Source organism: Balearica regulorum, chromosome 26 (genome assembly GCF_011004875.1).
Source record: "Balearica regulorum gibbericeps isolate bBalReg1 chromosome 26, bBalReg1.pri, whole genome shotgun sequence".
Lineage (NCBI taxonomy): Eukaryota > Metazoa > Chordata > Aves > Gruiformes > Gruidae > Balearica > Balearica regulorum.
In genome coordinates, this window is record NC_046209.1 from 5,417,513 (window position 1) to 5,433,174 (window position 15,662).

Genomic DNA, 15,662 nt, shown 5'->3' on the forward strand with positions numbered 1-15,662 from the left:
GCTCAGGCCTAACCCAAATTTTTCTGAAGCCTTGCTATGTGTCCTCCAGGTATCTGTGGACCATGCCCAGAGCCCTGCCCTCAGCGACCCTGGGGATGACTTGCTCAGGACCACGTAGCACGTCCAATAGTGGTGAGTTTATTTAAGCCAGGGAAGGATGGCAGACCCACCTTGGGTGAAAAGCAACACTCTTAATGGTATTTTTCTTCTGCCTCGGTAACCTGCTGGGTGAGAGGTTAGAGAGGTTCTTCTGTTGCTTAAAGTGCCCCCTTGAATGCGGACATGGCCTTCCCTGATCTCCATGACCTTTTGAAGATGATGGAGCGTGTCTGCTCAGTGACATAAGCCAGCTTTCAGCCCCCTCTGACACAGCCCACTGGGTCCCACAGACTTGTGTGGGCTGCGAGGTCTCAAGAGATTCTTGACTTGATCCTGTCTCTGTCTGAATTCTGTCTCTAAGCACAGAGGCCTGGGAGACCTCCTTGGTGGAGAGTGAGACAAAGACAGCATTTGATGTCCTTTGCCAGTTTCAAGTCTAGTTGAGTTTTGGCTTTCCTAACACCATTCCTGCATGCTGAAGAAGTATTTCTATATTCCTCTTTAGTAGTCTGTTCTTGCTTCCATCTCCTGTATACTCTTTTGTGCATTCACAAATTCTATGTTTGGCAGAGTTTGTCTCCCGACATATCTACTTATTTCCCTGATTGCTGGGACAGACTGCGCTTGCGCTTGGAGGAAGATGTCCTTAATGAGCTGCCAGCTCTCTTGAGCTGCTTTGTCTTTCAGAGCGGCCTCCCACAGAATCTCACCTCACCTGTACCTGAATAACCCAAGGTCAATTCTCTTGAAGGGTCTGTAGTCTGCCATTTGCCATTCTGACTCCCCTCAGGACCTTGGATGCCACAACTTCATGGTTGCTGCAGTCAACACTGCCATTGATTATCACATCCCCAAACAGCCCTTCCTTGGTCGTACCAGATCCAGGAGGATGCCCAGCTGAACTAGATCATGAACTAGATGGCCCATCCAGCAAGTGTGGTAAGAATTTGTTCCCAACACCCTTTAGAAACCACCTGGATTTCTTGTGCCCCCTGTGTTGCTCATTCAACAGCTTGCGCTAGTCATCATACAACTCCAAATATTATTGTTCAATCTACAGAAAAGTTCCACCAAATGCTGACAATGGACATTGATTTACAGATAGGAATCCCATGTTTTTCTAAATCGGTGCCATTCATTTATTCTTACTAACTTTTGCCAGTCTTGCCGTTTTATCCCTGATGAAAAATTCTCCTAGCGGCTAAAGCAGATGGTTTAGATGCATGATACTTGGAAGGATCAGGAGCCTGACCCTGAGATTCTGCTCTCTGCGAGTGTGATGTCTCGTGAGGGATGTATTCAAACGGTCAGGCACCGCACATGGTGTTCTTACACCGTGCCACCACCTCGAGGCAATCACTAGGGGTAAGACTAAAGTCGCGTCTCTCTCGGTGTCCACCTCTGAGGGAGCTGCTGTTGGCTCCCTCATTAGTGTGCACAGACCTCGTCAGCTCAGCTGCCAAAGAAGCCAACGAAACACGAGGCACCATCAGGAGAGCAACGAGAGCACCAGAGTGTGCTTATGTACTATACCATCTCTATACTGTATACACTATACAGTTATCATTTTGTGGCCACATAAAGCTTTGGTGCACCTACATTTTGAGCCTTATGTGCAGTTCTGGAGATGGTAGTCACAGAGAATGGCAAATACTGATCTTCAGGATGGAGCTGCAGTAAATCCAGTAAATCCTGCAAGACTTTTAACTGTGAGGTACTAATGAAAGCTGTAACAGGAATCAAAGATCGTTTAACTCATAGAGTGAACTTCTGGGTCCTGCAGCCATGGGAGGCTACGGAGGCAGACCGGAGGGCACTGCAATGGAACGGACAGCCGGTCTCAGAGGCCCCAGTCTGACGATCGCAGGTGTTGGGTCCCTGCACGGGGAGTGGGCCGCAGAGCGCGGTGGGGGGCACGGGGATCCCCATAACCTGTCGCTGCAGGCGGACCGCAGCCAGGCTGCGCGCTCGGGCCCAGCCCGGCCCAGCCGACACCGCGGAGACCTGGGCCGAGACGTGGGCCGAGACGTGGGTCTGGGCCGCGTGGCAGCAGCCCCGAGGGACAGGCACCTCAGGCACCTCAGGTACCCCAGGCACCTCAGGCACCTCAGGCACCTCAGGCACCTCAGGCACCTCAGCCGCCGGACGCCGCGGACAGCTCGCGCACCGCTCCCGCCCCCGCGCATGCGCATAATCGCGCCCCGCCCACCCCGGGGCAGCCGAGTGCACCCCGCCCGCGGCCCAGCCGAGGCACCCACACATGCGCAATGCCGCCACGGAACGGCCGTGCTTTGGCGCATGCGCTGCCCGGCGGGCCCGCTGTAAGTGGCAGCCGTCCGGCGGCGCGATGCATTGTGGGCGTGATTGAGGAAGTAAAATGGCGGACCTAGCGAACGAAGGTAGGCGGGCGCTGGCGGTGCGCAGCGGTGCCGGCCGCGGGCCCGTCACCAGCCCGGCGCCGCCGCCGCGGTCCCGGTCCGAGCCTGGCCCTGCGATCCGCTCTAGAGGCGCGCCCGGGCGAGGGCCTACCCTCGGAAGCGCCCGCTCCCTGCGGCCTTTCCGTGCCCCGGCCCCTCGGGGACGAGCGGCCGGACAAAGGGAGCGCCGGGCCGGGCCGCCGCGCTCCCCGCCGGCTCCGCTTTGCCCTGCGGGGCCAGCCGCGAGGCAGGCGGCTGCGGGCTGGTGCGGGGCGGCGGTCCGGGGCTGCTGCGCTGGCAGGTGCCTCCCGCCGGGCCGTGGCACCGGGCTTGCGGCGCGGTGGCTCCCGGGGGCGGCGGCGGCGGCCGCCGGCGGGTCCGTGTTGCTGCAGCGCGGAAAGCGTGTCCTGCCGCCCCCGGGCGCCGCGGGACGAGCCCCGCTCACTGAGGCAGCGAGCGCTGCGCTTCTCTCTCGGGGGATTTGTGAGCCGCTTCGTATCTCTCCTCGTCCAGTTGCTTTTTGGGGTCCTTGTCCGCAACCGTAGGACTGCTGTAAATCTTTCCTTAATTCCCCCTTGTGTTAATCCTCCCTCTAGCAAAGGGAATAGAGCCGGTTATGTAAAACTTGGTGAGGTGTAATAATATATATATATTATTTTTAAGCTGAAAGCCTCTGGAGTAAATAGTGACTTCACTTCTCTCTGAAGAAGGTTAGGAAAACATGGGCTGCACTGCTGTAGGATTTGGATATTCTGTTCCAGAGTGTGTAGGATGTTGTTTAAGTGGCAGTGGGCATCAACAGTTTGCCTTTGAGAATGACCAACTTCCCTCAAAGTCTCTGCAAAACCAAGTTTGCCCTGGCTGTGTCTGTTGTTTCTCCTTGTTCTTCTTGGCGGGTGAAAGAGGGGAGGAAGTGCCTGGAAGGGGGTGAATGAAAGTGTGTGTGCCCCTTCTTTCAGGATAGTTTCTTACATTTGAACTCTGTACCAGTAGTAATTACAATTCTGATATTAATGTTAAACAACAGGAAGCAAATATCTGTTGCAGGTGTAGCTTATGAAGATGAAGTCTACAAGCAGCTAACCACATAATTACACTTAAGTTATTTGACAAATCCTGTGATGCAGCATGTCTTGGGCTGTTGACTCCCAAACTGAAGATGAGCTGTCAGTGCCTGAAGAGGCATGATCAGTGGTCTCAAGAGTGGTAGTAAATAGTCAAATGTGTAACGACTAATTTGCGTGAAACTAATGGCAGTATTTACTTGCTGTCGTTGTAATGACTTTATAATAAATTTTGTTGCTTTATAGTGTTCTTTCAGAACCAGAAGTTTGGGAATGACTATCTTAAGTCATGCAAGCCCCTTTGTTTTACCTCCCCATTGTAGTGGGAAATACTGAGCTCAATGCTGAATGTTTCTTTATGTCTTTTGATGCCGACTTGTCATGTGTTTCTACCCTACCTCTATATTTTTGCAGAATCGTGTAGGCTGTTGCGGGAGGGGTGGGGAAGTGTGGTGCCATCTTTGCTTTTTCATCTGATCTTCCTTTTTCTCTCTTTTTTTTCTTCTTCAGACCCTTTCCTGACTCCAGTGACTTCCCTCTCCTGCTAATCTCTTTAGTTTGTGCTCGCATCTTCTTTCAGAGTTGTTATCTTCATCCTTTGCTCTTCTGTTTCTTCTTGCAATAAGAATGTGATATAATCTTTCCTAAGATAAGGCAAGATCAACTTGCTTCTGAAGTATTATATCTTCTGCTCATTCTAATATCATTGGCTGCAATGATTGGTGTTAGTTTTCTTTCATCTGGTTCCATTTTTGGGGTGTCTGTTCTTTGTATACCAGTGCAAATACACATGCTTTCTGGAATTGGTATCCTTCTGCTGAAAGTCAATGGATTTCCTTGTCTTTCTACTTGCCTTGTTAGCTGTCTCTTACATGGCAGTGATGTTCTCGGGTGACTTTGATTTTTCTCCTCATTCTTAAACACATCAATCTGTTTTATTTTTCCAGTTCTGTAGGTAAAGGTTTTATTTCCTCGCACCCAGGTATTTTCAGTCAAATATATGAAGTGACTGTTTTGGTACTGATAATTCTTTAATCTTGTGCTTCATATTGATCTTCTTGTGTTTGAAGTATTTGATAGCTAAATGTTCATGTTCACAAACCAAGCGTGGTTAAAACAAAGCTCTTAATATTACTTCATCTTGATCTGTACAACACTGCTATCTCAATCATTCTTCATTGTGAGGTGTGAAGCTAATTATTCTTTGACACGTAGTAGACACAAGTACCTAGAAAGAGGTCTCAGTCATTCTTACAGCTTGTTTTTGCTTAGCGTGTTTGAACAATAGCTTTTCTTGTCTGTTCATGCAAGTGAAACTTGCTTAGACTCTTACCTGATTACTGCAACAAACCTTCTTCTGGCCTTGAAAAGTGCTGTTTTGTTCTGCCTGTGTCCTTTCATTGTACTAATGCAAAGCTTTTTTAACCTGTCGCTTTTACCATGGCACCCCTTTCTTTCAATTCGTTCATTGGTTTTTCCAACAGTATATCATCTTTACCTTCTAGATACAGAGAATCATGGAATGATTTGGTTTGGAAGGGACCTCACAGCCCACCCAGTCCCACCCCATGCTGTGGGCAGGGACACCCTCCACTAGCCCAGGTTGCCCAAAGCCCCATCCAACCTGGCCTTGAACACTGCCAGGGAGCCAGGGGCAGCTACAGCTTCTCTGGGCAACCTGTGCCAGGGCCTCAGCACCGTCACAGGGAAGAATTTCTTCCTTAGATCTAATCTAAATCTACCCTCTTTTAGCTTAAACGCATTCCCCCTTGTCCTGTCACTACACTCACTGATAAACAGTCCCTCACCATCTTTCCTGTAGGCCCCTCTAGGTACTGGAAGGCTGCAATTAGATCTCCCCGCAGCCTTCTCTTCTCCAGGCTGAACAACCCCAACTCTCTCAGCCTGTCTCCGTAGCAGAGGTGCTCCAGCTCTGTGATCATCTCCATGGCCTCCTCTGGACTCGCTCCAACAGCTCCATGTCCTTGTCCTGGGGACCCCCAAGCTGGATGCAGCACTGCAGGGGGGTCTCACAAGAGCAGAGTAGAGGGGCAGAATCCCCTCCCTCGACCTGCTGGTCACGCTGCTGGGGATGCAGCCCAGGACACGGTTGGCTTTCTGGGCTGCAAGCGCACACTGCTAGCTCATGTTGAGCTTCTCATCAATCAATACCCTCAAGTCCTTCTCCTCAGGGCTGCTTTCAATCCATTCTCTGCCCAAATTCTGATGTCTGTCTTAATCTATTGTCTTAGATCACCACTAAGATGTTAGTACTGCCTCCAAATAACCATTCTACCAATGTCCTTTACACCTTCAAACTATTTTAATGGATGATCTTTCTGTGATGCATTTCTTCAAAGCTACAAGCATTCCCTCTAATATTCTCATAACTACTTCATTTTCTTCATTTGAATTGTTCCTTGAATTTTTTCCATTCACGTGTCTTTCTCTAGTGAGTTGGTGAAACTGTACACCTACCTCTTTGTAGTGGTTTGATGGCAAGAAGGTGGTTGTTGGGTTAAGGGGGTCCTCTACTGTAGAGAAGGGGGGTGAAGGAGGAGGTGGACCAAGCGCCCCTTTCCAAAGAAGCTTGTACTGTGAAATCTCATAGGAACAGGTCCTGGTCTTGGCACTGCCCTTCCTCATAAGAGGAGATGAGCTGGCAAGTGTGGAGCTAATGAAGAGGAAGAGAGAGTAACTTCTCCCCAGTTGTGTGAAGTTTGTCACAAAGATTTAGTGATGTTGTGATAAAAGCTTTGGGGACTGGCATTGTGAGAAGTTTGATCATTGAAAACCAGGATTTTGGAATGGTAGGCGCAATTGTTATTGTTACTATTGTATAAAGTATGAATGATATCAAGACTTTTCTCTGAAGTCTTTGGTATGATGTTCTTTGGTATTCTAGCTGGATCATGTCTTAAAACTGACACGTTGTGCACGTGGCAGTGAAGTATCATGGAGAACTGGACAGCTTCCCGTCAGGCATATATTCATGTAAACCTGAATGCTTTTCTCATTAACTTGTTGTTAATATACAACTAGTAATTTGTTTGTATATAACTTGCTGCTGAAGCTGTTCTTTAGATAGGATTTCCTTGTGTTAAGAATGAATTATTTTATCCCTTTTCAGCCATTGAAAAGGCACAAGTTTTTCTCAGGGCTAAAACTTGATGGCTTTCTTCACGTGTCCTCTTCAGGAGGTGTCTGTACCACCTGTGTTGGCAAACTCTCTCCTTAAACACCAAACAGCACAACTTATTTTGCTTTATGAAATTATTACAATCATGAACTGCATGCTTGGCAAGTTTACTGTAACTGCCTTAAACGTACAGAAGGTGAGATAATTAAAGCAGTTCTTTCAGAGTGAGAGTATCGTTCCTCTGCCAGCCTGGTATGATGCTAACGTTGCTTCTGTGCTGTTTCTGGAGTTTTTTTGCCCTGACTATATAATCCTGTTTGCCTCATGGCAGCTTTCAGAGAGAGGAAGGTCTGTTGTTACTTTGAGGGGAAAAGCTGCACCACTGTCTCTGTTTGTAGACCCTATAATCAAGATACTTTTTCCCATAGTGATTTACTTCAGATAAACTAGTGGATGCAAAGTTAGACTGAGTGATTGGGTTTGTTTTTTTTCTTTTGAGATTTCCTAATAATTCACACTCAAATGCCATAAAGTACTATTTAATTTAGAAGATAGAACTGTCTAAATGCTTTAGTTTTTGTTAACACTTTTTGGAGTTCTTTATAAATGTTTTATCTACATTGCAAAGTAGTTGGGCTGCCTCATGGTTTTCTTCTTCCTGTCATGTGAAAATAAGCTACTTTTTTTTTTATTCCTGTCTTGTAACATTTGCTTTGTGAAGTACCTGAGCTGAAATAGTAAAATTACCTAATGCAGAGGGTGACTTATTTCGATTAATGCCACAAGGGCTTGGGAAATGAAATAACACGTGCTCTGCAAACTCAAAAGGTTTGTGCTTTAAGCATGGTGTATGAAACTTTTATTTTGTCTTTAATATGTAAAAGGCATTCTACCTTCTCATGCCAGCTGTGGAAGTGCTGTCTGGAAGTAGCCTGCTTACTCATGCTATAGGAGACAAAAAAATAAAGGATTTGCAGGTAAATGAGAACATCGGATGTTTTACTTCATAAAAAGCAACTTATCAAAGTTTTGAAAATGAGGCAGAAGTGTCTTTTTTCTGATGTCAGTTATATTTGCCATGACATCGCTTGCGAAGTCTGGCTAGAAATGATCCAGTCATGTTTCTTGTACTTTCTGACATGAAGTATGATTGGACTTTACTTGTGGGGTCTTTCTTGGAGATCAGCTGTTGGTGTGGTAACTTGCTCATTGGTTTCAGTCTATTCGTAGCTATTGGAAAAGAGTCTTATTTGTTACCAGCACCTTTAGAATTTTATAATGCTGCAAATTACCTGTATCTCTTTTAATGTTTTTTTTTAGCATGCTTATTCTGATCTTTGTAACTTAAATAGTATGAAGGTGAAAAAAATTTGTGGCCTGAGCTGTTCAAATAAGCATAATTAAACTTAACTTTGAACTTAAATTTTTCTTGACCCTCAGATGAGCCTTTCACAGGCAATAAATTACCACTCTGAATATTTTTGGTGGTTGACAACCTAATTGCTGTTCTCCTTTTTAACACTCTTTTATTGCTCACAGGTATGATCTACTTTTTCTCTCAGGTGATGTATTGTAATGAGTTAAAGTCAGAGCTTGTATGGTTTTAGTGTTGAAGATTGCTTCTTCAGATCCAAGCAAGGACTTGCCTGCAAGTTTCTCAGTGGGTTTTTTTTCTGCCTGTCATATAGGTTTCCATGTAGTCAGGCACTATTCCACTTTGAAATGTAATTTGGAGTAAATTTAAAAAGAAAGTGTTTGAAAGAGTGTTGTTCTTAGCTTTAAAAAGAAACTTACCTCGTAATACCCTGGCTACAGTGGGTCTGGTGAGGATGTGAGAGTTGTTTTCACGGCGTGGGACCTGGGTTCCTTCTAAAATCTAAAGATTTATTTGAGTCTGCAAGATGGTTGGTGATCTGGGTTGCTGCATGACCTGTGAGGAGAGACTGGAGGAACTGGGCTTGCTCAGCCTGGAGAAGAGCAGGCTTCAGAGAGGCACATCTGGAGTTTCCTGGGTCAGTAGGGAGGTTAGTAAGAAGATAGAGCCAGGCTCATCAGAGGTGTATGGACAAAAGGTGAGAGATGGAACAAGATGTTGAGACTGGATATAGGGAAAAGGTTTTTTTGTTGTTGTTTTGTTGCTGTTTTTCCTACCATAAGGACATTGAGCAGTAGAAGAGATTACCCTGGGAGGCTGCTCAGCCTCCATCCTTAGAAACTAAGACCAGACTGGATAACGTGATTAACCTGGTCTGACTTCATAGCTGACCTTACTTGGAGCAGGAGGTTGGACTAGAGACCTCCTGGGGTCCCTTCCAACCTGAATTGTCCTGTGCTGTTATGGTAGAGACACAATGTTCTCGGTGGCAAAGGAGAAGAATGCTTTCTTGGCTTTTGTCACTGCTTTGCCATGGGATTTACTCTGTAAGCCTGGTAACTCTCCAGAGAAATGCACCTCTGCAGTATACCAGGTTTGAGTTTCCCCCCCCCATTTTGTGCAGTTTTACCTTGTCTTGTCTTTTCACTTACGTGGCCTTCAGATGTGGATTCAAAAGGGACATGGCTTTTGCATCTATACACTCAAAATACCCATTGGATTTTTCAGTAACGGGTCATTTCGTGCCACAGCGAAGGTTTAAAACTTTGTATTGCAAAAATAACTATTGTGGCCCCTAGAGATGCCACCAGCTGCTATGGTTGCATTGGTGTGAACGTGTGGAGAGGTAAAACAAGGCCACGTTTTGTCTAGTTGCAGGAAACATGGTTGACATCACAGTTTGGTACAGCTACAAATGGTCATGTATCAGAGTTAAAAATCTCATGTCAAATAGTATATTTGACTTGAAGATGATACCTCTGCCTGAGCCATTGAGATAGTATTTTTCTGTGTTTTGGTTTCCAAGGCTTCCAAAGCAAGCTGAGTAGGTTTAATAGTACATGCACTTTTCTGACAGCATACAGGGCATATATTGATAATTAATGACTTGACAGTGAAATATATTAAAGGAATCTAGCCTGTTGAGGTTTTTGTAGTTATTCATGCAGGTTGAAATGTCTGAAACTTACGAATAAACTGCAGGAAGGAGTTCTGTGGATTCGGTCACTTTTCAGACTGGTTTAACAGCTTACTGCTGTTCGGAAGTAACTAGGTGGTTTGTCCGAGTCCCAGATCTTCAGACTAGGGACTTAGTGTCTCTATAACAGTAATTACTGAAGGTCTGCTTTCCTTCTTACATGCTTGGGCTTTCTCAGAACACCTTTCCTGAGACTGTCTTAGTTAGAAAATTGACATTTGTTTCTGTGTCTCCAGCTCCTTGTTTTCCCTTGTTTCTGTCTGCTTGTCTGGAGAAAAACCAAGTCTGTTGCACAATTTTTACGACTTGTGTGTCTATTCATCTCTTAAGTGAGGGAGATCTCATGTTCTTTTACATATATTGTACCTGAAGTGTGAAGGTTGGGGTTTTTTCCCTTTATCCTGCTTTATTTTCCCTTTAACTTCATGACAATTCTGTGGACCCGACAGATCCATTTTACTGTAGGTCATCCTTCAGACACCTTAATGGAGTGGAAGCATGCTCGCTAAATGAGAACATGACCATCCACCTCTGATGCTGGCTAGTACATATGACAGCGTAATTCTCTTTGGAGTAACACAAAACAGTAAGACTCAGAAAAATATGCAGTGTTTAATGAAGGGTGGTCAGATTAGTCAATCTAGTGATTCCTTCTTGCTTTGGGCTAGAATTATGGAAACATTTTCCAGCATTGTGGTCTTGTTCAGGCTTTAGAAAGGACATGGTGAACAAGTGTTCCTGACATAGCTAACAGCTACTCCACTGCTTTGAGTGCCTGCCGTCTCGTAGTTCCTGCCTGATGCCATCATGTCCGTTGGTCTGATAGCCAGTGAGTAATAGTGAGATTCCTAGATCTTGAGTACTGGAGGACTGTGTTCCTTTAGCTGATAGGAACTCACGTGTTGCACAAGTGTTGTCTTTTCCCCCTTGACTAACATGCCTGGTCATAGTTTGTTTTACTAGCTGCTTTTTCTCAGTCTCATTTGCCTTAGCTGGACACAATCTTGAATATTTCATTTTTTTTCACTCCATTTTCTTCTTTGGTTCTTCTGTCCAAGATTTTTTTTTTCTGTGAGCTTTTTGCTGTTCCTGGCATCCCTGTTCTTTTTTTTCTGAGCACTCAGTTTTCCATCACCAGATTCCATCTCCTATTTTGTCCCGTTCCTTTGCATCAACTTCTTTGGCTCCCCATCCTAGTCTTTTGCCAGCCATCCCGTGTTTCCTCTGCACTTTGCATTGTTGTTGGATTTGCTGTTTTTATTGTTTGCTTTCTTCTCTCTCCGTACTTCAGTCCTTCATTAAGCACTAAATAGGCAAGTAGTTCTTTTCTGCTTGGTCCTCTTTGGTATCTGTGGAATTTGTTACAGGAGCCTCTTGTATGTCGTGCATTACACAATCAAGTCCTGCTTTCAGGCAGATCTCCAAAAGGGAAGAACTAGTACAGCGTTTTATTGACTGTTTTGGGAGTCTCGGATAAAAATAGTTTGGTAGAACGTGTGCTGGTGGTTGCGGTAATTATAGCATTAATGAATACTAAAGTATACCAAATGTGGTATAAAGAAATAAACGTAATTTTGAAGTGAGAGGTTAAAAGCTTGGACCTTACACGATGGAGCCTCCCACAGGCAAGTTATACTGAGGCCAGGGGAATCAAAATGGATCCCTGGCTTGTTCCCACAAACTCTGGTTTTTGGGATGGGTATAGCAGTTAAGTCTTTGACTTCTGTTAGTAGATTGTTTTTCATTTTTGAAATAGATTGTCTGCATTGCTCTCTTTAATAAGCATTTTTTTAAGATTCAGCACTATTTGACGGATAGAAGAACTTGTAAAGGAATAAAGAGCAGGCAAAATGCTGTGTAAGGAGCTGTATTTCACAATTAATTTTACCTTTTGTAGAACAAGTTAAGTGTCTTGCAAAATCAGTCTTGCAGTGTTTTTGTTGGGTTGTCTCTTTGAGTTAGACTCATGGAAGAGTGGAGAGGCTTTTTCCACTGTCACAAATGAATGCAGAGTTCTTGAAATAATTTTCATAATTTTTATGTGTTTGTCAGGTAAAGTTTCACTTTTTCAGCTAAACTGATCTAATACCTAGCAGTTCCCCAACGGCCAATCTCATCCCCTTTTCCTTATATGCTGACCCAAGTACTTTACTGATGCTGCAACTGATTTATGGAGGGTTTTGTGATACTGTCATTTTTTATTTTTAGGTGCAAGGTAGTTTGTCTTGATGGCCTTATATTTCTTCTAGAACTTGAAAGCCTACTGTGAAAAAGTTTTAACAAAATTCATTTTCTTAAATGTCTGGTCTTGTTTGTAAGATTGAATAATTGCAAAGATGGAACTTTTGCAAAAGAAATTAGCCACAATAGAGCGCTCTGTGAATCCCATTGTTTCACAGCAAAGATGACAGATGTTGTACTCGTCTTTAGCCCTGTAACCACACAGGAGGGTTGCTGACCACACAGTGTATGTGCAATTTCTCTTGAAGTACAACTCATGCACAAGGTGTACCAGTTTGTTAAACTCAGGAAAGCTTGCTTCTGCTTTATTGCCTTCCTCTCTCCCTTCCCCCTCCTCTTTTTTTTTTTTGTCATTAAGACATCGAGGTAGTTTTGATGTCATTAAGGGCAATGGAAAACATACACTCACTCCAGAAATTCATTCTGTTCTTGAAGGCTCGATGTTGATGTGTTTATTTAGAAAATAGTGCCCTGCTAATATTTGAATCGGAACTGCAAGTAGGAAGTAGATGTGCTCTTAAATTCTGCAGGAAAGACTGGTCCCTCTAATAGTACACATGGAATATTTGATTTAAATTGTAGACCTGCAAATGTTGAAGATTTAGGACCTTTCTAAAGGCTTCAATGATAATGAAATGCAAGTATAATCAAGTGTTAGAGCTAGGTGACCTTTAAGAAAGGGGTACGTGGGTGTGTATAGCAAAACTGCCTTTGTGCTAATGCATTACTATGGGGAAGGAAAAACCTTTTTCTGCAAAACATACACGTGTTCAAAAAGTAAACTACTGCAGCAAAGGGCCTTTTCTTCCCTACAGTACAGTAGGGAACTTTTACAGTACAGTAAAAGTATTGGTGTGAAATAAAGATCTGGAAGGAAAAGATGAATAGCTTTCAGATATCAGCTGTATTGTTCTTAAAACACACTTCTTTTTTTCTCTTGAAGATCAAGTCCTTATAATTACATGTTATCAGGAACCAGTGGAAACAATTTGTGTTAACTGAGATTTAACTGGTTTAGGGATTCATTGTCAGTAAAAGCAGCCTAGAACACTTTCATATTAGTCAATAATGAACGTGGTTGGAAAAAACCCAATTATTTCTCTTTTTACAGAAAAACCTGCCATTGCTCCACCTGTCTTTGTATTCCAGAAGGATAAAGCACAGAAGGTAAGGGATTGTTGATATGGTGTGTTTGCTTTTGTTCTGTAGCCCTGACTCATTCCATGGTGAGAAGCCATTGATCTATATTGTTTTGAAGTTGAAGATGGATAAGAGAGCATTAACATTATTAATGGGCATAGAGTAAGGATTTACTGGAGGGTTAAAAGTGGGAAGATGTATGATGGTGGCATGAAATGTGTAGCTCTTCAGAAAGAAGATGGACCAAATCTGGGAGAAAAAGTATTTTCAAAGCTGTATCTTGAACAGGTGGCAAAGGAGTGCTGACAGTTGCAGTTGCATGAGAAAACTGTAAAACTTCTTTTTCTAATAACGAAGTTAAGACAAAGCAAAGGAAGCCATGGTCTAGATTATTGCTTTTCACCTTGGCATATTTAAATGTATCTCATATCTTTGGTTAGTAAGCTGTGAAGTATCTAATTACCTTGGAAAATGGCAGTCTCATTCCCTCCTCTGTCCCTCTACCCCTGCCATGTGTTCCTGTCCCCTGCCTTTGGCTCTGCGGTAGCGGTCACGCAGTGCGGAGGTAAGTTGGAGCTGTGCCATAGGCTGCTGGAAGGTGTTCTGTGGGTGAGTGTGTGTGGGACCGGGAGGCTGATACTACTCAGCCTGTGGCTGCAGAAGGAGTAGAGCTCAGGAGAGAAATGAGGGTTGAAGGAAGGAGCAGAACCTTCTCTTTAGCAGAAATTGCTATTAAGGTAGATGTAACAGAAAACCATGGCCGTGTGGACAACGTGCAGTATAGTTTGCAGTCCTTTTCACTTTGAAAGTGGCACACAAAATGTTATGGATGAGTGCTAGGGTGTAGTTTTCCTTTTTTTCTTCTGCTCCCAGACAGTAAGCCTTCTAGTTTCTTATATTGTAAAAATATTTTTAGTAAAAGAAATTGATAAGAATCTCTCTATATTGCAATTTTTAATTCTACCTGGTTAATAGTAAAAGCTGTTAACGTTTGGAAAAAGAATAATCAAGGTTACCCTTATTTTAGCTGAAGCTGGTGGGAACCAAGAGAAGTGTACTCATGTACACATGATTTACTCTTTGTTGAATCACTGGATTGTTATATTATCTGTGCAATCAGAAAATCTTCTCGAATGTTTGAATAGGAATACTGAACGGTTTTGCAGTTGGTAGCTTTTTTTGGTTTGGAACAAGTACCAGACTCGAGCTTTCTCATGGGTTTAGTAGGCATATTCCTCAGCAGGAGCTTGAAATCTTTTGTCAGCTTGAAAAGGATTTAAATCTGCCATTCTTCTAATATTAGCTAATCAAATTAAGTATATCTTAGAGTAAACACTTTTGAGACATTCCTTCCAATTACACTTTTTACAGTGACCGTTTAACATACTTTGGAGCGAAGGGAGTGCTAGTGTTTGCGCTGTCAGTTTGGATCATGTTGTTTCCTTCTAGGCTCCCAATCACCTGCTGTTGCTTAGACTGTTCCTGAAGCTCCTTCTGAGTTACACCATGGTGAGTTTTCTCCCCGGGTGTCCTTTATCCTGTCAGTGCTTCCACAGGTAGTCTGGAAGCAGCGGTCACAGCAACGTGCAACCCAGGCAGAGCAACGTGGTCCTGTGTCCTTTCTTTACTGGCCTGGTCCTTCAGCGCTAAGCTGGCAGGTCTCGTGCTCTCCAGTTCTTCATGTTGTACCTCCTGCTTCAGTGCCAGGCTGTGCAAGCTCCTGTGTTGGGCTGTGGGACAGCTCTCTCTCACTCTGGTATGCCTGCAGAAAATGTTTGTAAAAAAGCCAAAAACTAAAGGCTTAATGTCTCTTTTGGCTGGCAGAGCGGACCCGGGGTTCCAGGGAGAGGGACCTTCCCCACTGCCTCTGAGGATTATGGTGATGCTGAGAAGGCAGCTGTGAGCAGGACAGCCTCTGCCAAGGCCAGGTGGGATGGGGAGGAGGGACTGTGTGTGACGAGGCCTGTGGGTGAGCCAAGCATCTTGGAGGCACAGGGGTCAGAAGTGAGTTGGGAATTGAGCTACATACAAAGTGATGTTGGTGCTTGAGACGGGGCCAGCTACGGGCAGTACAGGCATGGAAAAGGTCTAGCTCGGCTGGGGAACAGGGCTTGCTCTTGAAGAGTGTACCAGTGACCTCTGCTTGATTGCCAACTTCCAAAGTGTAATACATCTAGCAACAACCATAAATGCTTATGTTAGTGCAATGTGTGGAGATGTACAATTTTCTTAAAAAGGGGGAGGTGGTTAATAATCATTTTGGTAGCTTATACTGTGTGTATTTGAGACTGGAGAAAGAAGCATCAGTGCTGTGCTTCTCGCTGGCTTATTCGATAAGGGCCAAAGCCTGCTTGTTGGTTGTGCCAGTAGCTGTTAATATTGTGTCAATGCTACAAAAAATAGTCAAAGCACAGTGCTGTCAGCCAAAAGTAATAGCCACTTAATATCAGAACTGAGCATCCGGGCCAGCTGAGTGTCCCTTTAATCAACT

The 15,662-nt window shown here is 44.3% G+C and overlaps 1 protein-coding gene across 7 annotated transcripts in view; it reads left to right on the plus strand.

The window, feature by feature from the left end:
- The first annotated feature begins 2,394 nt into the window (after nucleotides 1-2,394).
- The window catches only part of RANBP3 (RAN binding protein 3), a 49,476-nt gene continuing 36,208 nt past the window's right edge, over nucleotides 2,395-15,662 (plus strand). For 4 of the 7 annotated variants that reach the window (XM_075776427.1, XM_075776424.1, XM_075776428.1 and 1 more), the window contains exons 1-2: nucleotides 2,395-2,498; nucleotides 13,143-13,198. In XM_075776427.1, the coding sequence (XP_075632542.1) occupies nucleotides 2,477-2,498; nucleotides 13,143-13,198 (78 nt within the window). In that variant the 5' untranslated portion in view covers nucleotides 2,395-2,476. Of the gene's footprint in view, nucleotides 2,499-13,142; nucleotides 13,199-14,620; nucleotides 14,681-15,662 lie in introns of all 7 variants that reach the window. The other 3 variants (XM_075776422.1, XM_075776426.1, XM_075776423.1) reach the window with 1 other exon arrangement.